This window comes from Meleagris gallopavo, chromosome 9 (assembly GCF_905368555.1).
Source record: "Meleagris gallopavo chromosome 9, MGAL_WU_HG_1.1, whole genome shotgun sequence".
NCBI lineage: Eukaryota > Metazoa > Chordata > Aves > Galliformes > Phasianidae > Meleagris > Meleagris gallopavo.
Window position 1 is genome coordinate 2,232,333 of NC_139412.1, and position 21,451 is coordinate 2,253,783.

Here is a 21,451-nt window from a genome sequence, read left to right on the forward strand (position 1 = left end):
TGGTCGCTGCCCCTGTGCTGGAGGAAGGCAGTTGCAAAGCAGCTGTGCCCTTCTGCATGCAGCAGAGGTTTGGAGGTATTCGCTGCACTGTGAGGGAATAACAACGTTATTCTTTGTTTTTTCTCACTTTCTGATTTTAATTAAACGTTTGGTGGTGGCTCCTCATTTTTTCCAGGTAGGCCACGTATTCCCCTGCTAACAGCTGAATAAAGACGCTCAGATGTGGAAGACCTGTGCTGTTACAGCACCAGTGATGTCTCTCATACTGTTTTTAATAAGCTAGTCACCAGGTGTTCCTGGCTGCCCCCATAGAGCTCCCTGGTCCAAGAGAAGACCCTTGTGCCCTCCCTTTGGTGGAAAACTAGGGCAGGTCTGCTCTTTCACACGGTTGGGTTTGATGTTCTGAGCTACACCCCGTGCCAGTCCCGTGTGTTGGTGGAATCCCATGGCCTCTTTGGAAGCTCTGGGTGCTGCCTGAGAAGCACTGTGCTGTTCCCAGGAGTTACACTTGCTGACTATTCTGGAGAAGATGGTGCCAAGTCCCAAGCGAGGAGATCCCAAATATTCAGTGGGGCAGTCGCAGCCTCTGCAGATGAGCAGGGTTTCAGCAATCTCCTCTTTTTAGCAGAGTTGTGCTCCAGTGTGCTTCCCTTGTTGCCAGGTATGTGGCTGGAAAGCAGGAGGATTTCAGGCAGACGGAACGAAAAAGGAGGTAGAAATGTGGCAGATCATTTCAGCATCTGCCAGAAACAATAAGCTATTATTCGTCTGTTGGAGGTAGTGAGAAGAGACCTTACCAGGAGGTGAAGTTCACTTTCAGTTGGCAGCATAACTCGCTGTGAAGCTCAGCAGAAAGTCTGGATGAATTCGAAAGCCTGGGGCAAATGAAAGCAGCGTTTCTTACCTTGCTGCAGCTCAGCAGCTCTCATTTTCTCAGATCGAGTTCAGCTTCAGAGCAGCCGACAAGGCTGGAAAGCATCCTTCTCTCCTGTCCTATGGGCTGCCTTCTTGATCCCGAGCAGCTGGCAGCTAAAAGTCACCGTGAAGAGTGCTGTCAGGGAGACAGGATTTCAGTGATGGGCAGAGACAATCCTCCTTTCCCACCCAAACTACTTGCAGCATCATTTTGGGTCCATCACCACACAGACTTCCTCAGCTTTTCCAGATTATTATAAATATGGCAAAAGCCAGCGCCTCTCTGCTTCCGTATCTCCTTGTCATGGATTTCTGCTGCAGCACAGAAACTTCTTAGAACAAAATGGCAGATTGCAGAACGAATTGCAGCGGGAACTTTTGGAGGCGCAGAGCAGAAACTGCTTCAAAGCAAATCCATGGAGGATTTGTCCAGAGATGTTCTCAGTGCAGCTCAATCCAAGCAGTTCTTCACCAGCTGATGGTCCTGTTCTGTTTCTTAGGCTCTCTCCCCAGGCGTCCATTCTTGGTGGGAATAGGAACGAGGTATTTGAATGGGCCCAGAGCCTGCAGGCAGTGCTGAGGCTTACGCTGTTGAAACCAGGTGCTGTCAGTCTACTTGAAGAGTACACGGGCAGCACAGCAAGTTGGTAGGTTTTCAGAGGCTGTTGCACTGTCCTCTGCATTCCTTATGCTCCAGAATTTTTCCCAGGGTCTCTCCATACCGTAGGAACATCACCTCAGTGGTTCACTGCAGACTCGTGCAAAGGGTGTGAATCAACTTCCTTTGTTCATTTGGGTGGCTCGACCTTCCTGCTGTATTGCTGTAAGGTCTGCTGTCTGTCTGGAGATGTGGGCAGGGGACGGCTTCCAGAAGGAAGCACCGTTGCTATCTGGAACAGCAGAAAACACATTGATCTGGAGAGGATTCTCACCGGCTTCAAATCCTCACGGCCTCCCTTTCAAATGTCTCTGCTTCTGTTTTGCTTTGTTCTTCTTCCTGTCATCCACCTTAAAGCACACGTTATGTTCTGCATTGCTGTGGGATTGGCTCATTCTGGAGGCTTTGTCTCCCGTGTAGCTGGAGAAAACGAATGGAATAATCAGTCCTTAGTGATGAAATTTGCTGAGATGCTGAAGATGACAACTTCTGTGCTTATCTGTTGCTGAAGCAGAAAATGTCGCTATGTTTTTTAGATAAAGCAAAGAGATAATGACCTGCAGAATACAATTCCCCAAGCCCTGCTTAAATGAGATTCAGAAGTCGGGTACGTTCTCTATCCAAATATTTCCTATTCAGTTCTGAGTGAACCATCTGTGAGTGAGCCTTGGTGATCCTTTCAGAGGGAAGGGTATGAAGAACCGACCAGCCATCGCCGCTGAGATTATTTCATCTTCCTTCTTTAATGGTGTAGATGAACCGTGCTCACAGTAAGCCCAAACAAGCAGCAATACTGAATTTTCTGCTTCAGAGCTCAAAACAGTGCCAAATTTAGGATTAGAATGATCCTGAGGAGGGGATGGGCTGTTGCCATGTCTTCTAACTACATTGCCTTCCTTCCCCATAGTGTGGAGTTCAGCCTGTTTTGGGGACGTGGTGCTCCATCGGTTCATGCTCTGCATCGCCGCTTGCAGAATCCAGCTCCCTTTCCTTCTTCAGCTTTTATCCTTTTGTGGAGACATAGTGTATTATTAGCTGATATGAATGTAAATGCTTTCTTGCCTCACCTTTCTTGGCCTCTCTGCCTGGCGGTGCTGCTGGCTTCAGAGCTGGGCTGTGGCTTTGGCCGTCTGCTGGCAGCAGCGAGCATCACACCTCCCTGTGAATGCCATGCACAGCCACGCTGCTCTTTCTTCCTGACTGCATTGCATACTCGGGTCTACTTCACTACGTTCTCCCTCTTACGGCTGCTTTTAACATCGTGGGCTTTTCCACTTCCCTTTCTGCCACCCTCCAGAATTTCCCCCAGCTCTGGCTTAGTCTTTTCTCGCTGTTCCCTGTCTGAGTATTCACCCACACAATTATGGGGCTGCATTATAGCTGTAGTTAAGTTATGACATCGTTTATGTCTGCCCTCTGACAAAATTCCTGTGTCTTGTCACGCTCTGTCTTGTTCAAGACTCAGACTACAGAGATAGAAAGAAGTTATTTCTGCCTCTGTTTCAAGAGAAAAGGTATTTGGGAAGATAGGTTAGCTAATGCTAAGAGATCGGGAGAAAGGAGAGGCCGCATCATTTGAGTCTGGTGAAACACAGCAGAAGGCAGAGAACGGGTTGTTACGCCCCACAGAACGGCTGTGAGAAGCCTCCTGAACTGGTGCTCCAAGTAATTTCTGGTATCCCACTGTGTCCTTTATCAAAAGCGAGTCTGTTTGCCACGCCGTGGTGGGGGTGCGGATGGTAGAGAGAGTTCTGAAAGACTGGCTTTGCCGAGCTGCTGTGTCTTGCTGCTGCTTTTTGGCTTCAGATTTTGTAACCTCACAAGAGCTGTGATTGATTTGCTGGTGTCCTGGGCATTGCTAGCAATCCTGCCAGGCCTTGGTTTACTCCAGCAGTGTTCAGAAGAGTAGGCAATTCATGCACCGTTCGATTGGTTTTCATTAACTTGCAAATCTCTCTCTCGTTTCCAGTTGTCATCATCTAAATGGATTCTAGTGAAATTTCGGGGTCTCTGGACCCCCTGTCTCTGCCTGACAAACCGCTTATTGGTGATCTTCCTGCTGACATGGAGTTTGGGGAGGATCTCTTGGGCTCCCAGACTGCTTCTACCCAGGAAGCTGCAGTTCTTCGGCCCCCAGACTGGGATCAGTCCAAGCAAATGACTGCAGATGGGGACTTAGGCCTTCAGGAGAAAGGAGACAGCCTGTCTGAACAAAACAAATCAAGTGACCTCAGTCTAGATAAACCCAGTGCTGTGTTGGACGTCCTGGAGAAACCTGATGTGTTAGATGACTTGGATGGAACTGCTGGCTCGGTGGAAAATAAATCAGAGGATCTGGATGAGCTGTGTAAGGCACAGCCTTCCCAGGATGGGGAGGGTGGGATGGGGGACTCCTCTGCCGTCTCTAAAGAGGCCCTTGTTCCAGAAACACAGAAAGAAGGGGAAGATGCACCAAAAACTAATTCTGGGGACCTAAAGGAAGATGGTGCTGCTGCTATTCCTGCACTGTCTGATGAAAACGGCCCTGAATCACCGCCACAGCCTGCTCCTGACTCTGGAGACCTCAGCAGTGCCCCAGCCGTAGAAGAAACCACAGCACAACCCTCGAGTCCGCCGGTAGCCCCTCCACAACTCAGCCTTAAACAGCCAAAAAAGACGAGGTTGAAGGCACCGAGGAAAAGCTCACCTGTGCAGAGGGAAGGACTGCCGGGGGACGCAGAGGGGGAGCTGCGCCCAGACAGCAGTATGGCAGCTCTGCCCTCTGAGCCTGCGCAGGAAAAGAAAGCAGAGGAATGGAATGATGATGGGAACAACTCACTGAGAGAAAGCACTGGACCGAGGGCAGAGGAAGCTGCGTTACCAGCAGGTAGGTTGTTGTTTCTGCAGGACTTGGCTTCCTCTTGCTCAGAAGGCTGCTAGACTGCACTCCTCTAAGTTGGAGAGTGTTCTGAGCTCCAGCTTTTCCTGTCTTCCTTTACCTTGGAAATCAGTGATGTTCCTGATGGACTAAATATGGGAAAAGTGTCTCACTTGCCTGGATTAATGTTCTGGAAGCTGTTCTTTTGGCGTGCACAAGCTCTCACTCTGGTTTCATAGCTTTAACTTTGATTTTTAGTGCTTGTGTTAGCTAGGAGCTTCTCTGATAAAGCTGCTGCTGCACATCTTTCTCCTCATCCTTGGAGTCTTTTTTGGAGATGAGGATTTCCAGTAGGCGAAGTCCCACTGTCCGAGCTGGCCATCCTCAGGATGTGTTCAGTCCCCACAGTCATGCAGCTGGAGGCAGCTGCCCAGCCTTCCTGCATGCAGGAAGGTCTCTCCTGTAAGGACTTCTCCCAGACCACATGAATTTATCTGTACCTACAAGTGGTGGGTTTAGGAGCTTTCCTGTGTCTGAACGCCACCAGAATAGCTGGCTCTGTCTGAGGCTACATATGCAGACTGACCCAAAGGGCGGCTGCATTTGAACAACATCAGTTCTCTTCTGTTGGACAAAAGCAAGATATCAGATTAAAGTTTCTTCTGTGCTTCTGTTGCAGAAGGCTTGTCTCGGAAGGGAAGTGTGCCCCAAACTGAGAAGGTGAGGAGAATACAGTCAAGTACGTATGCTGTGGGAACACTGAGGGTGGCTGACTGTTGCCAGACTCATTGAGAGACACTGGCTGTCTCATCAGCCCTGCGGGAGGGAGTTTCCATGTCTGCAGTGATGGAGTGATTCTCTGTGTACTGCCACTGTGCTGTACATGTGGCTTCAGTGTATCTGTCCCTGCCACCCCCGGATGGAACATCATTCCCATAAGGCTGCTTTCCCCTCTCTCCCCCATGTGGCCAACTCTTGTCGGATATCTATGGAGTTTTGCCCTTTTTCAGCCTAGTTAGTGGGAATTTAAAGCTCAGAAATTGAAACTGCACAGTGATCTGGGATATTTATCCATTGTTGTCCTAGCAAATGGTTGGTCTAAAAATTTCCTGAATCTCTTCTAGGAGAAAAGAAGTGAACGAGCCAGAAGATCAGAAAGTGCCAGGCCTGAAACTGTGAACTCTGCTGAGAGCAGTGAGTAATCAGCGTTGGCCATCACCCTTGTTCAGCCCTAGAGCAGGACCTGGACCCAGTGCAAACAGGCAGTTTGTGTTGTGAACAGGGAGTAAGGACCTTGGAGCTTTCACTTAGATGTTCCTGTTACATAGTTCAGGTCCCTTCACCCCTAGAGTTTCCATTTCAGGATACTTGCCTTACTTTCTCAGGGTAAGGGAGGGGAGAATTGCAGTATTTTTGCAGTGGTTTATAGACAAAAAGCACCAACTAATAATAGGATGAAGCTCCGGGGATGTTCCCAGGAAACCCATCTTCCATTTCCTCAGCCAGAACCTTTCTTCCTGTGCCTCTATGCCATCAGGCTGTCTGAAGGAAGGTTGCATTTTGGGGACTTACCTGTAGAAACGCAGGAAATCTCTGTCCTCCATTATGTCGAGTGTTGCACTGATATTTTCTTACACTTTACTGTTGGTCAGTCGTTGTCTGTCTGTGCTGGAGAAGTGGCTGGTGATCCAGCTTCTTCCCTTTAATGTTTACTGGTTCTTATAGGGCTTTCTGTTGTAATGTTTACACTTCAGGCATGTGCTCCACCTTATGACTTTTCCTAGAGAGGAACTTAAGACCAATTTGCTTAAGGACCTTCCAACTCATCTCCAATTCCAGCAGAGTATCTTTTCAGGGTCTCTTTATCATTCTGCTTAGGAAGGTACAGAGCATTTAAACGAACTGCAGAAAGATGACCCCGGAAAGCCCCAGCATGCCTCTCACGACACAACTTTGTCTTAGTTCCTAGTGGAGAATCTCTCTGCTGTTTTGCAGTTCCGGTCTCTGACGAAGATTCTGATGCAATGGTGGATGATCCCAACGATGAGGATTTTGTTCCTTTCCGTACGCGCCGCTCGACTCGCATGTCGTTACGCACTCAGGTCGCTCAGAGAGCTGCCCGTTCTGTCGCTAAGATGACGTGTGCCAACTGCCGGACCCCGCTGCAGAAGGGCCAGACTGCCTACCAACGGAAAGGACTCCCTCAGCTCTTTTGCTCCAGCTCCTGTCTCACCACCTTCTCGAGAAGACCGCATGGCAAGAAGATATGCACCTTCTGTAAAAAGTGTGTCATCGTTCCCCTCTCCTCAATGACTCTGTGCTTGTCACCCGCTGCATTTTACCCGCTACCCTGTGACTCCCGTGTTTCCTTTGTCACCCGTGTCACTCTGCCAGCTGTCACCCCATGTCTTCTTCATGCATCCCCTTCTCCCTCCACTCCCTTTATGTTACTTATTGTCTCTCACTGCTTGGCTTAATTCCCCTTATCCCTGTCTGCTCCCAAAACAAACTCTTGCATGTTTCAGGCACCACCCCTGTGGGCTGGGACAGAGGCTCGTGTGGGACAATTCCCGTCACTCCCTTGGGATAACAGAAATTTCCTTCACTGCAGTTTGCTTAGTGGCAGGACTGGTGTATTCTTGTGCTAACAAGTCTTCTTTTGATCCCCAGGGAGATCTGGAATACCAGGGATTCTGTGGTTGCCCAGATTGGTTCAGGTGGCTCTTTCCATGAGTTCTGCACCTCCGTCTGCCTGTCCCTCTATGAGGCCCAGCAACAGAGACCAGCACCTCAGTTTGCAGACCCCACAGACACCATCCGTTGCAGTGTCTGCCATAAACCTGGTGAGGTAAGCAAATCTCTTGTCTTTCTCTTGTCCTGGATGTGGTTATTGTGACCTCCAGCCCTCGGCCCTACCTGGTACCATCGCTGCGCATTTGCTGGGTTCTCCCATGGTGTAAAGCCTTAGCTCCAGAACTGCCTTGAACTCACTCCCACATTTTTCCTTCTTACTGTGAGGCAGCTCCTATTCCCAGAAATAAGGCTTCTGCTTCTCCCCACCCTGCGGATCATTGCTTTCTGCCACTCCACTCTCCCAGTTGCTCTGCCGGCTTTTGGCTGGAGGCCAGCCTGAGTCCCCAGCTGCTCCCAGTATGGCACTTGTCAGAGTTTTAGTGTAACAGCCCATTCTCCCAGGGGTTGTGGTAGCAGGGTGCATGTGTGGGAGAGAAGCCTACGGTGTTCTGTGAGAGTGACAGCAATGTTGTTTCTGCAGGTGCAGCATGAGGTCAGCAATGGGAATGTAGTTCACCGCATTTGCAGCGACGCCTGCTTCACCAAGTTCCGAGCCACCAAGGGGCTGAAAACCAACTGTTGTGACTACTGTGGACTTTATATATACAATAAGGGCATGCCCGTGGAGTACCTCTTCCATGAAGGCCAGCAAAAGCGCTTCTGCAACTCTAGCTGTCTCAACAGTTACAAGAAGGTGTGTGGAATCAGCTGCTGGGGGTTGCAGGAAAGGGGGCTCCTATTTGGGCACTCAGCTCCTTTCTTCAGTTTGGCACAGAACGCTTTATGCAGTAGCAGGCAGCTTGAACCTCCTTGGCCTTCTATTGCTGACAAAATATCTTAAGAGACTGCTGTGAAGAAACTTTGAAACAGAACTTAGTTATACTGGGTGGGGCCCATCTTGGACCCAAGCACGGGTCAAACACTCGGACACAACTGGACAGGGCAGTTCCACAGGTAAATGCAGTTAGCATGAGATGGCTTCTTTTGGATGCCTCTCATCTGTAGCCTGAGCAAACTTCACTTAACTGTCCTGATGGGATTTCCAAGTCTTGTATTCCTTCCAGAGTACCCTTGAAGTGAGAAGAAGGGGTGCCAAAGGCAGGTTTTTTGACTACAACCTGAGCCTACAGGCTGTGAGCCTGGCTCCTCACATCAGGTCTTTCCTGCAGGAGAGCTGCTCTGTGGTGGATGCAGTGGTGGGATGGAGAATGAGGATAGGACCTCATGGTCCTATCTGTGTAGGGTTCCCTGACAGCTCTGTTCTGCTCTGTGTTTGCAGAAGAACACTCGAGTCTACCCTTGCATGTGGTGCAAGACGCTGTGCAAAAACTTTGACATGCTGCCCAATGTGGATCGCAGTGGCAAGATGGGACTGTTCTGCTCCATTTGCTGCACTACCTCCCACAAAGTGAAGCAGTCGGGCTTGGTTGGTAAGGACCCTCATACAGTGATTTAATCACCTCTCTACTCAACTCCTTTCTTTGTACTTGTTATTACTTGTGGATGAGACTGGAAAGAAGGTGGGAAGGTGTCTGGGGAGGAGTCCAGAGTGATAAATGAAAGAGATGTGGAGGCAGAGGTACTCATTGCAACGTGTAGCCATCGTAGTGCTGAGGGGTAGTGTCTGTTGCTGTTCTTAAGAATGCAGGAGGCAGCTGTAGTACCGCGCTGTGCTGGATTGTCCTTCCCATTACATTGCCAGTTCAGTTCAGTGATTACCACTGAACACAGTGGTAATCACTGTGTTCAGGAGTGGGTATGGTCTCTGATGACTGATGCAAGTATTGCAAGCTCTTTTGTCCAAATTTCCATATAGCCAGTATCACTTATTTGAACCAGTCTGCTTTCTATCCGTGTTTAACATTTCTGTCCTAGCAGAATCTGGTGCTCTTAGTTTCCTAGTGTTCTTGTCCCTTCGTTTTTTGTAATAGCTTGACTGAGGATGAGTGAGTAGATTGCATGCCATCCTCAGAATCTAGACCCATGTCCTGTGCTGCTGCCCTCACCAATTCCTGTCTGTTTCATCAGGTCCCCCTAGACCCTGCAGCTTCTGCAGAAAGAGTTTATCTGAACCCTGCTATTACAACAAGACAGACCGGGTTGTCTACCAATTCTGCAGCCCCAGCTGCTGGACCAAATTCCAGGTACTGAAAAATCCTTCATGCTGGGCTGGGCCCTAGAGCTCCTGCCTCTTTTCACATGTAGCAGAGGCTGCAGCTTCTTCAGGCTCCTCAGGGAGTGTCTGTAAGAAAATCTCTTCTGGAGCACAGGCATCCCAATGTTGCTTAATTCCTTGGTCTTGGCCCCACCTTTCCCTCACTTCATTTGGAGTAAGACTGGCTGTAATTCTCTCCAGTCTATCAGGTTATGCCACGTAGGAGTACAGCACAGAGCTGCATTGCATGAGTAGTTTGGAACATAGTGGCCTTACAAGTGTGCTGCAAGTAAGCTAGCAAAGCACCGTGGGCACCTGCTAGAATGGAAAGAGGCAGAGCTGCTCTCTGAGCCAGGGATCACCAAGAAACAGAAGTCTTCTAGGTCATGTTGTCTGAAAATTTACATCCAGCAGACTTGGATACCTCATGTCTAATAGTCCTCAAAGGCTTGACTGATGATGTTGATTTTTTTGGTGTTGAGTTTGAGTATACATTAAATGTTCATACTATTCAAAGGCAACTGGAAGAATATTTGTTTTGTACAGTTGCCAAAGAACAAAGCAACAGCCAGGAAGACCTGGGAAACTTAGGCCAGGATATGCCTTGGGCAACTGAGAAAACTTAGAGAACCTAGAGAAGGAAAGTTATTTTCTGGCAGTTGCAGTGTCTGTTTGTCTGTTTGTTATTGTTTTCTTTTTCTATTCTTTTTTTTTTTACCGTGGTGTAATAGTTTGCTAAGATCACGTGTTGTGTGGATAGAGGGTAGCTGACATCTCTTTACAGTCGTAGACTTCATAAAACGTTGGAGTTATTGCCATGTAAAATCAGCATTGTAGCATGACATCCAAGCCGTGCATAACCTGGATTAGGATCCATCTTACTGACAGATCTCAGAACACACTTGATAAAGAAAAAACACTGAAAGGAGTGCTTCAAGATGGCTTCTCGGGGATCAGTATTAAGCCCAAGGAGTCAAACATCTTCATCAGTCATCTGGAAATAAAGTCAAAGTAAGCGTACTAAAATTTTGCAGATGAAACAAAAACTGGTGAAGTGTTAAGTGATGCTGAGGTCAAGGCAGTCATACACAGCAAAGCAATTGAATTTCTTGGCAAGGTTGGTTCCTCCTAATGTGTACTTACAGTTCAGTGCAAGATCAGCCTTACTCATGTAATACTGGGATGTGAGTCCTGGAAAGTAAGGATTTAGAAAAAAACCTCTTGATTGCATCAGATTGGCCATTAAGCACGAGTGCCTCAGTTTACAGCTATGAAAAGAAGGATTCGGTTATTGTAAAAGAAGTAGAAGAGCAGGAAGCGAGAAGTTAGGGGGCAAGGAAGCAAAAGATCTACCTAGAATACTGCACAGGTGGGAAGGATATTCATCCAATGCCCAAGTTGTTATTAATGTTGAAGAAAAATAAGAAGTATGCTGAAGAAAAGCTGCAAATTGCACAGAGCCTCAAAAATAAATGGCACCGACAGCACCTTATCTGAGGTCTTCAGAACAAAAACCTGGAAGATGACTTTATTAATGAAGATATCCCCGTGGACAAGACACCAAGTATTAAATGGCTCTTTAATCTAGCAGAGGAATGTGGGATGAGAATGGCTGCTTGAATTCTGAAGTTATATTACCCTGAAAATAGAAACCAGGCTTCAAGATCTTTTAGAGAAAGTCTCTAAAAGAAGAGGTAGCGGAGCCACCATCTCTGAATGTGCTCCAGTGCAGAAGGCTGGGAGCCTGAAAATGCCTGCTGGAGAAGAACTGGACCCAGTATATTGGAAGCAAAATGGAATTACTCAAGAATCTGTTCTCCAGGAGCTTGAGATGTGATCTGATGGACTGACTGAGTCACTGACAGTGGCAGCCAGCGCAGTCTGAGCAGGGGCAGATGGCCTGCTGTGGTCAGTGGAGCGGGCAGGACGGCTGGTGGCAGTGCAGAACGGGTGCTTGCTGCCCTCTGTGTGCCCCTCTCTCCATGAGCTGTCTTTGTCTTCTACAGCACACCAGCCCGGAAGGTGGGATCCACCTGAACTGCCATTACTGCCACAATCTTTTCACCGGGAAGCCAGAGATCCTAGACTGGCAGGTGAGGACTTTCCCCAGGGGGATGTGGAGGCTGAGGTCAACCCCCGCGAGGACCACAGAGCTCTTCCTCTCCCTGCTCAAAGGAGAGTCCTTTCTGAGCCATTGCTCTGAATGCCTTGGCTGTAGAGACGTGCCTGGAGATGCGCCTGAGTGCTGATGTTCAGCAGCGTGTCAGAAGGGTGGGAGGAGACCTCCTCTGCCAAACCCTGCCAGGGGAGCTGGGGACCTGTCTCAGACCCGTAGTCTTGCTTCCCTGGGAAGCATGGGGACCTCCTGCCAGCCTGCCTGACCTGGTGGTGGTCTTTTTGGCAGGACAAGATGTATCAGTTCTGCTGCAAGGATTGCTGTGAGGACTTCAAACGGCTACGTGGGGTAGTGTCTCAGTGTGAGCACTGCAAGCAGGAGAAGCTGCTGCATGAGAAGATCCGCTTCTCAGGGGTGGAGAAGAACTTCTGCAGCGAAGGTACTTGGGGAAGGCACGGGAGAGGCAGAGCCCCCATGCCAGCCCTTGCTGGGGGAGGAGAAGAGAGCATGGAGTGGAACAGAGGGGAGACTGTCTAGCCAGGCCCTGGGGCGAGAGCCTCGCCATGCAGTGAAGGGAGGACTGTCAGTGGGGATGGCTTGCTGTCCAGCCAGGCCCTAGGGCAAGATCTTTACCGTTCATTGTGTCCTTGGGGAGGGCTTTCTCACAGCTTTTCTCTCTCTGGGGGCTGGGGAGACAGCAGGTGGCAGCTCCGCTCCTCCTGTCATCATGCACTTCTACGCTCTTGCGTCTGGGCTGGCCTGACCTGGCCTTGCCCTGCCTGCTGGGTTCCTGCACACAGGAGGTTGGAGTCAGACTCTTCCTAGAAGCATGGAGGTGAGAGATGGCAAGTCCCCATGAGGTCCCATCTTATCCCAGCCCCAGGGGCCAGTGCTGGATTGTTCCCTACAGTGTGTTGCGTGTGCTCTGTTGTCTCCGCAGACCTGGATTCTGGTCATGTTTGGGTCAGGGAGGCCCCCAGTTCATCCTGGGAAGGTTTCACTCCTATTGTTTCTCCGCAGGGTGTGTGCTTCTTTACAAACAGGATTTCACCAAGAACCTGGGCCTGTGCTGCATCACCTGCACCTACTGTTCTCAGACCTGCCAGCGGGCGGTCACCGAGCAGCTGGAGGGCAGCACCTGGGACTTCTGTAGTGAAGACTGCAAAAGCAAATACTTGCTCTGGTACTTCAAGGTCAGTATTGGCACTGGCAGCTTGTGCTAAGTGCTGTGGTGGGCACGGCACCCAGATAAGTGGGCATTGCACTGAGGAAGCTCGCACTGCTGGAGTCTGGCTGGCACTGCTGCGGAGAACCTGGCACTGCTGGAGTCCTGCCTGGCAATGACGGGACACTGCTACGGGGAAGCTCACGTAGCTGGAGTCCCCAGCTGATCCTGCCAGAGCACTGCACTGAGGAAGCTCACAGTGCTGGATCCGCGGCTAGTGCTGCAGTGAGAAGTTCGCACCGCTGGAGACCCCGGCTGGCACTGGCAGGGCACTGCTGTGGGGAAGCTCACAGCACCTTGCCATGTGCACCTTTCACTGGAGAGTTGTGTTGCACTCGGAGGGGGTGTGGTTAGTTACTCGTTGTTTCTCTCCTGCTGATGCGGGCTTTAGGCAGCTCGGTGCCATGCCTGCAAGCGTCAGGGGAAGCTGCTGGAAACCATCCACTGGCGAGGGCAAATCAAACACTTCTGCAACCAGCAGTGTCTGCTGCGATTTTACAACCAACAGAACCAGCCCAACCTGGACACGCAGAAGGGGCCCGAGAGCCTGCTGAACAGTGAGTAGGAGGGAGGGAGGGGACCTGCATAGCTCAGTCTGAGAGACACAGGGAAGACTGAACAGCAAGGGGTGGAAGCTTCCTGCCTGGGACTGGATGAGACGCTAGGGAACAATCCTGCACTGGCCCTTGGGGGGGAAAGGACGGAGTGGGACCTAATGGGGCTTCTCCATCTCTAACGTCTATGGTTCTATGACACACAGGGCCCAGACGGGAGGAGCCGGTGCCAGCGTGCTGCCTGTAGCTCACACTCTTAGCGAGGATACTCAGGGATTTAATGGGCGATTCCATCCTCATGTTGCCAGCGGAGAGCTCGATATGCAGGGTTAGGGGACAGCGTGGCTTGGCATGATAATCCACCTGCAGCCCCACACCACCTCCGAGCTGTGACCTTCTCAGATCTCATAAGCTAATCAGGATTGGGCCAGGTCAGTGCTTGGATGGGAAGCATTCAAGGAAAACACAGGGTGCTGCAGGAAGTGGTGCTGGTGATGCTGTAGGTGGGCTCTCCTCAGCCAGAGCCGAACCTAGACCGATCTTGAGGGAGCGCAGAGCCGCTGGAGGCACTCTGTCTTGTGAAGTTAGGTTGGAGTCCTACCTAAAGGTTGCTGCAGCTTTGGGGAATTGCCAACCCCGTGTCCCGGATAACCCCATTCTGCATCCGCGGAGTTCCAGCTGGAGAGGAGATTTTCACTGCCTGTTGCCTCATTTCCTATCGTTAACTTGAGCCAATTGCTCACAGAAGATTGCAAAGTGCTTTGGGGTCCCTCAGGATGGAAGGTGCTCATAGTGACAGTGACAAGACATCGCATGGCCCTTGGACACTCGTGTAGTTTCATTCCGCTTGGTCTTTCAGAGGCCACGATCTTCTAGGTAATCTGTTTGATCTAGTTAACAAAATGCCTGCAGCTTGTGACGTGACTTCCTTCAGTTCATCAGGCTTCAACTGATAGCAGTATTGCAGGCTAAGGCCTTTGCAGCTCCCTGGGATTTCACGAGGTGTAAAACCCTGACTAGGGTGCACTGAGGAGGGGAAACCAAGAGGAGGACCTTCCCTTGAGAGACCTCGTTCTCCATCTTCAGGCTCTTCTTGAGGCCTCTCTTCTGACAGCACTTGGCAAATCGCAAGATGGGGGAAACCCTGGATGTCAGAACTGATTCGAGAGCAAAGCAGAGCTGCTCTGCCAGAAGCAGACAGTTCCCCCAGCCAGGGGAGTCCCAACCTGTCTTCCAGGAGCCAGGCTCTGTAAAGCACCGTGTGAGGTGACAGCTCAAGTGGCAACACACTGAGGTGACCTGGACAAAAAACTGTTGGTTTCCGCTGGCACTGGGGTGTCCAGAGAAAGACTGCTTGATGGGGCACTGTCCTGCTGCCCCGGTGGAGGAAGAGGCATTGAGCTTACCATCTCTTGTAGCTCAACGCGTGATTTTACAGCCTTAGCCTTGCTGTTTGATTTGTCCCCTGCTTTCAAGGCATCTTACCTGTGAGGCATCAATAACACTGCTGTGGGAACGCAGGCACAGCAAGCAAGCCACTGCCTGCCAAGGGAAGCATCTAGTTCACGCCATTTGGCCCTTGCCTCTTGGAGACATGGACCACAAGACTCTTAAGTACCCTCTCCACCTCCACCAACTGCCAGGACCTGACCACCACACTCCATCATGTCTCTAGAGGCCCCCGGGAACTTTGCTGTTTAGCACTTGCTGCGTTGCCCTTTCCCGTACTGCCTTTCTGTGTGCTTGTGAGGCAGAGGACTCAGGGCAAGCAAGGAAATGCCCTTTGGTAGCAGTGAGTGCTTGGCTGAGCACAATCTCCGGGCTTGGTAAAAGCCAAAGTGCAAGTGCTGCTGGTGGCACTGAGTCTTCTCTGTTCTTGTATGCCTGTCCTCTGCCAGCTGTGGGAAAGGTGTGGACAGCTTTGTCTTGGGTTTGTGGTGTACTGGTCAGTTTGCACTGGAAGGCTCTGGTGCTGGAGCCAGAGCTGCTATGTGCTTACACAGAGCTTTCCAGCCCAGCGGGCTGTGCAGGGTGTCTCAGGAGGAGCAGCTTGTCAGTGCTGGTGAGGAACAGCTTCTGCTTGGTCCAGCCAGGGTCTTCTGTGCACCTGGCAGCAGTGTTGCAAGCTTGCAAGGGACTGCTTGGATTTTAGGCCCATCTTGGGCATTGCTGCTGACCGCTTGCTTTTTTTGCCCAAAACCATTAATTCCAGCAGCTTCTGTCTGCCTGGTGATCCTCAGGGAGCTTGCTAACAATAAGAGTGGCCGCTCCTTTGCTCAGAACAGTGTGTGTGTAACAAGTGATTGAGGAGCTTCTGCCACAGAACTGTGTGCAGAGGCTTCCAAAGGAAACTGGTTCTGCATAGGGTCATCTAGCTGCAGAGGAGAGAGGGCTCAAAGTCATGCTTGGTGCAGTTTATGCCTTGGCAGCTCCTTGCTGGTGTTCTGAGAGTGAAGACCAACCCACAGCTTTCTTGAGAGCCTGGACTTGCAGCGTGTGGAGCTTTGTGGTGGGAGGATTTTCTTGTTTCCCATAGACCTAACTCTTCGGCCTGTGGGACACTGACCTTTGCTTTGATTGTGCTATAGCAAAGACTCTGCTTTTACTCTACTCCTCAGCTTGTCTTTCTCTATCCAAGCCATCCATGTCTCCCACCTAAACTTGCTGCCCATCCACTTTGGGTGGGTCATGGGGAACTCTTGGACCCACTGAGATGGTTGCACATCCTGTGGCTGAATGCCGAGCTGTGGGCTGGAGAGCTTCCTTGAATGGGAACTGAGCTGTGCCCTCTGTGGCAGTCACCAAACGGACTTTGCTGCGCCTCTGTTTGCTGAAGAGCAAAGCTCCTGGGATTCTTGGGAGCTGCACAGCTGCAAATACCTGTGTGTTGGTCCTTGGGGAGTCTGGGTCTTTCCTGGGGGCCGATCTGTAGGAGGTGCAAGTGGAGCTGCTGCTCCATGTGGGTGCTCTGACCTGCTGCTTTCCTTGCAGGTGTCTCCTTCACACGCGGCCCACGGTGGGTCAGTGCTGTAGAAGGCAGCTCTTTTTCTCAGCCACACGGGTAACCAGGGTTCACGGGGGGCTTGGATGAAGGTGCTCTTTTAGCTCAGCAGCCTTTGAGATGGGTGTGGGTGCTCTGCAAAGCAGGTGAGCTGGAATTATCATCTTAGCAAAGATGATACTGTCACCATCTGAGAGTAGTGTCTGCCAGGCACGCCTCTTATCTGCTGGCAATCCCTTCTCTTTTGCATCTCTAATGCTGGGCAAAGCTGTCTCTGTACTTCCTGGGATACCTTGTAACACTGCTATTAGCTCTGTCACCTTCTTCCCAGGGATCTCGAAGCACTTTGCCAAGATACTATAGCAGGGAGATGGAGGCACAGGGAGGGGCCATGGCTCGGTACAGCAAGCCGGTAGGCAGAGCTGGGAATAGAGCCCTGGCATCCTCTCTCTATAAGGGGCTGGGATTTCTCCTGACCTGCTGTGATGGGGATGGGGTGGACCACAAGGGAACACAGATTGACACGGCCATGACTTGATCGTGGAGTGGTAGCGTTCTCAAAGGTGCTAGGGCTAGAGATTTTTGGAATGACTGACTGTTCCTGGAGTGGCCAGGAGCGGTTTCTGGGGAGCCTGTCACTGCCCTCTGGCCTGTGGCTGCTGCCACCTCCAGTCCCAGCAGTGGGACCTGTTAGCCGAGGAGCTCTTGAACTAAGAGGCATTGCTTTCTCTTTCAGGTCAATCTTCAGAAACAAAACCACCCGCTTCTTCCCATCAGAAGGCAGAGACTAACACGGTAAGGCCTGCTGGAGATAGGAATTTGCTAGATAGCACGAGGGGGCTGTCCTCACTCAGATCTGCAATTGTCTGTGGGGATCTAATTCTCCTGTTACCACTGTGTTTTAATGGTAGTGATTTGGGCAGTGGGAGCTGATATGAGCTTCTGGGCAGGGCAACATCAGCACATCTCCTGAGAAGGGGATGGGTGACCGTTGCCCAGGAGTGAAGCATGGACACCAGAGCAGTCTGTCACTGTAGTGCTGGCTCCACTTCGCACAGTGCTCATCTATGCTCAGGCATAATCACTGTCCCACTGCACTCCCTGCTGCTCACCAGTGCCAAACTTCCTGCTGACTGGAGAGATCCCGTGTTGGTTTGTTCCCTGCCACTGTCAGCTTGGCAGCCCATTGGCCAGATGTGACTGTGGGAAACATGTACATGTGTGCTGTGGGCTGCCAGGCTCCAGGAGGCTGTACCAGTGGTTGAAAAGAGATAGTGCTGCTTTCGGTGGACACCAACCTCCTGCTTTCTGCATTTCCTCAGTTGTCATCAAAGACCTCCTCAGCCCACATGTCTCCAGCTGCGCCGCCTCCCCCACCCCCTCCAGTTCCAGCCACCCCTCGGAAGAACAAAGCTGCCATGTGCAAACCACTGATGCAGAACCGGGGTGTTTCCTGCAAAGTAGAAATGAAGTCCAAAGGATGTCAGACAGGTAGGACAGTAAGACACAACTAACTGCAGGATTAAAGGGGCGTTTCGGAAAGGAAGGTAGCATGTCTCTACTCCAGACTGGATATGAATCCAGCTTGAAACACTCTATAGAACTGCTGAACGTTTGGCATCGTGCTGAGGGAGTGTCAGGGATGTGCGAGGCATGCACAGCCTTGGATGGAGGTTGAGAGTCCATTTCCACGAGGAACAAAAGGAGCACTGCAGCATGAGTCCACTCTCACAGTACATGAGGCAGCTCCTTTTCCTCCAGAGATCTTCAGCTTGCCTGAGGAGCTGTCTGTCCAGCAGGTTCCACTGTGAAGCTGTCATTGCCTCATGTATGTCTCTAGCATATTCAAAGTAACTAGATCTCTCAGTAGGACCACATAAGAGCAGGGCTTGCACCACTTGCTGATGCAAGCCTCTCCTGCTGCAGGGCTGTCTGGCTTGCTGCTGCTTCAGCTCTGCCTGTAAGTTAGGTGCTGATGTCTGGAAGAGCTGTGGTGCTGGTTGGCTGTGTGGGCATGGCTGTGCGTAGCTAGGCTGGGTGGAGGAGCTGCTGGGAGCAAGCTCACTGATGTACTTTTGCTCTTGTCAGAGGCTGACTGGAAGCCCCAGGTGATTGTGTTGCCAATCCCAGTCCCGATCTTCGTGCCTGTGCCTATGCATATGTACTGCCAGAAAGTACCTGTGCCTTTCTCCATGCCTGTCCCGGTAAGCGACACACTTGGACCTGCTTGTGTTCTCTGTCTCAGTCCTGCCTTGCTGTAGTTTTCCTGCTTCTCTGTCCTCTTCTGCTGCCTCTGCTTATACAGCAGTTGGCTGAACTGGAACCCTGTGTGGGCACAGCACGTCTGATCTCTGCCTGGTGTGCTGCTGTCAACAGGTGCCTGTGCCAATGTTTCTACCCACCACACTGGAGAGCGCGGATAAGATTGTGGAGACGATTGAGGAGCTGAAGGTGAAGATCCCCTCCAATCCTCTAGAGGCTGACATCCTGGCCATGGCAGAGATGATTGCAGAGGCTGAGGAACTGGACAAAGCCTCCTCGGACCTGTGCGGTAGGTTCTGCCATGGCTTGGACTGACCTGATGGCTGGCATTGCCAAGGTTTACCTGTTCCTGAAACCAGAATATCTGCCCAGATTGCAGCTCCTCCAAAGCCTTTGAGAAGGAGCAGAGTAGAGCAAGCCCTCTGCTGCTGCTGAGGAAGTACCAGGAGGGGAGAGCTGCAGCAAGGAGCAGTGTGTGCCACTGTCTGTTTTGGGGGTGCCTGTCTTGGCACACGTTCACTAATTTATACACATGGCTGTTCAGGCTCTTACCTAAACTAGCTCCCCAACCAGAAGACTAACAGTCCTGACCTCACAGACCTTTTTAGCTGGGGGCTGCATTCCTCAAGCCCTACTGACTGGGGCTGTGTCTGGGTGAGGACAGAGGTCTAGTTTCTTGCTGTGCAGGGAGAGCTGGGCAGCGCAGTTGTTGTGGTGCTGATGTGAGCGCAGGACTGTGCCCTAGGGAGCCTGACTTCATTTTCTAGTTATCATGAGACAAAACAGTTTTTTGAAAGTTATGTTTCTGATCTGCTTTTGCATTGCAGACTTGGTGAGTAACCAGAGCGCAGAGGGTCTCCTGGAGGACTGTGATCTGTTTGGACCAGCAAGGGACGATGTGTTGGCTATGGCTGTCAAGATGGCAAACGTCCTCGATGAGCCAGGCCAGGACCTGGAGGCTGACTTCCCTAAGAGTAAGAGCTAGGTGAAGCAGGCATGTGGGGCTGCTCATGCTGCAGCAGGGTCCACCTGTTGCCCTCAGCCCACCTTTGCCAGCAGCATTAAGACCTGTGTGAACTTACCTCCCCATGCCCTATGACTGACCCTGCTTGAGGCCAGGAGCTGAGGGTCTTGCAGATGACTGCTCGCAGCAGGGGTGAGACCACCACTTTTGAACAAGTCTGTGTTTTTTGACTAACCAACCTCTCGAGGTCTGCAGGAAAGGGAGAATGAGAAGCTGATTCTAACAGCACAAAGCATAGGGCAAAGGTGATAGTGTGCTTACAGATAATGATTCCAGAGGATCCAGCGAAGCCCAAGGGAGGCCTGGACAGTGCATGACATTTTGGGAAATGGCAGAATTGCTGTGTGTGTTTGTCAGAAGGCAGAAGGTTGGGAAGAAGGAACAGACATGCACAGCAGTGCTGAGGCAGTATAGCAGCAGCAGAGGACAGAGAATTGGGGTACTTGTGCCAGACTGTCACCACTGCTGGCCTGGAATGAAGGCATGAAAGATGTTCCAGATGTTTTAAAAACATTTTGGGTTCTGGTTAGCCTGAGAAATTTTGCAACTCTGGCAGGTGATAGTGTTTCCTTTGTTGGGCTGTGGCTAAATGTTTGTGCCAAGCAGAAGTGGTGGGTACGAGGTTTTGGGCTGCGTGTTCCCTCTGCAGCTGGCTGTAAGAACCAGACCAGAATGGCAACTTACTTGTCTTAGACGTCTGCCTGTTTTCTCTGTTGGGGACAGGATGAGGTGTCTCAGCTGATCTCTTATTCCTGTGTTTCCTTTCAGACCCTCTATACATCAACCCCAGTGTGGATTTCCTCTTTGACTGTGGGCTGGTGGGCCCCGAAGATGTGTCCACAGAGCAAGAGCTGCCTCGTGCTGTCCGAAAGGTGAGCTCTTAGTGGGTACTGCCTGCTCAAAGCCTTGTGGATTTGGAATGGGAGTTGCCATCTGCAGCATAGTCTGAGGTGAGGTGTGCTGGGGAGGTTGTACTCCTCCCTTCAGATCGTACCTGGCCTGTGGGTCGCTCCCTGAATGGAAATATGTTCCTGTTACTATGAAGCAGCCCTGAATGCAACATGTCATGTGAGAGCTGGCCTCTTCCCTGCCTGTGGTTCTCATAACTAATGGGTCTTGTTAGCTTGGCTGTCAGCAGAAGGATGCCTGCTGGCATTGGCACAGGCACACTAGGAGGGAACTAGCTGCCAGCAGCTCTGAGGAGCAGCTGGGAATCTTGCATCTGTCCCAGGTACATGCCTAATCTCACAGTACACCTCTCTGCAGGGGCAGAAGCGTCTGGTGCTCTCTGAAAGCTGTTCCCGGGACTCAATGAGCAGTCAGCCCAGCTGCACAGCACTGAACTACTCCTATGGTGTGAATGCCTGGAAGTCCTGGGTGCAAGCCAAGTATGCAGGGGGAGAGACCAGCAAGGGAGAGGAGCTGCGCTTTGGCCGTAAGTCTCCTGTCTGTAGGGGAGGAGTGGCAGGCATCTCCCAGCAGCTGGATCCCAGCCCATCGAGGTGCTTCTCGCCTTGCAGGATATTGTCTGAGGCTGCATGTTTGTTTCCACAGCCAAGCCCATTAGGATCAAAGAAGACATCCTGGCCTGCACAGCAGCTGAACTCAACTATGGCCTGGCTCAGTTTGTCAAGGAAATAACGCGGCCCAATGGAGAGCGCTACGAACCAGACAGCATCTATTACCTTTGCCTTGGCATCCAGCAGGTGAGGGAAGGCTTCTTGTCCTCCCTTCCTTCACAGCCAGACCTGGGGGTCACATCTGGTGAGGGGGAGTTCTTACCCTTTATTTTGCCTTCTGGAGACCTATGACAGCAACCTTGTTTCAGTCTTTGTTCCCGAGCCCAGTGGGAGGTGACAGGCATTCCCTGTCCTTGCACCCAAGGAGCACG

The 21,451-nt window shown here is 51.1% G+C and overlaps 1 protein-coding gene across 6 annotated transcripts in view; it reads left to right on the forward strand.

Annotated features, from left to right (window-relative positions):
* ZMYM3 (zinc finger MYM-type containing 3) overlaps positions 1-21,451 on the forward strand; it is a 30,184-nt gene that overhangs the window by 5,220 nt on the left and 3,513 nt on the right. For 4 of the 6 annotated variants that reach the window (XM_085230370.1, XM_085230368.1, XM_085230367.1 and 1 more), the window contains exons 2-21: positions 3,543-4,439; positions 5,110-5,150; positions 5,555-5,624; positions 6,426-6,714; positions 7,101-7,278; positions 7,705-7,917; positions 8,503-8,653; positions 9,252-9,367; positions 11,385-11,471; positions 11,783-11,933; positions 12,515-12,687; positions 13,111-13,276; positions 17,011-17,069; positions 17,597-17,765; positions 18,363-18,478; positions 18,651-18,825; positions 19,364-19,510; positions 20,329-20,432; positions 20,827-20,995; positions 21,115-21,266. In XM_085230370.1, the coding sequence (XP_085086496.1) occupies positions 3,557-4,439; positions 5,110-5,150; positions 5,555-5,624; positions 6,426-6,714; positions 7,101-7,278; positions 7,705-7,917; positions 8,503-8,653; positions 9,252-9,367; positions 11,385-11,471; positions 11,783-11,933; positions 12,515-12,687; positions 13,111-13,276; positions 17,011-17,069; positions 17,597-17,765; positions 18,363-18,478; positions 18,651-18,825; positions 19,364-19,510; positions 20,329-20,432; positions 20,827-20,995; positions 21,115-21,266 (3,609 nt within the window). In that variant the 5' untranslated portion in view covers positions 3,543-3,556. Of the gene's footprint in view, positions 1-3,542; positions 4,440-5,109; positions 5,151-5,554; positions 5,625-6,425; positions 6,715-7,100; positions 7,279-7,704; positions 7,918-8,502; positions 8,654-9,251; positions 9,368-11,384; positions 11,472-11,782; positions 11,934-12,514; positions 12,688-13,110; positions 13,277-17,010; positions 17,070-17,596; positions 17,766-18,362; positions 18,479-18,650; positions 18,826-19,363; positions 19,511-20,328; positions 20,433-20,826; positions 20,996-21,114; positions 21,267-21,451 lie in introns of those variants that run through there. The other 2 variants (XM_085230371.1, XM_010714995.4) reach the window with 2 other exon arrangements.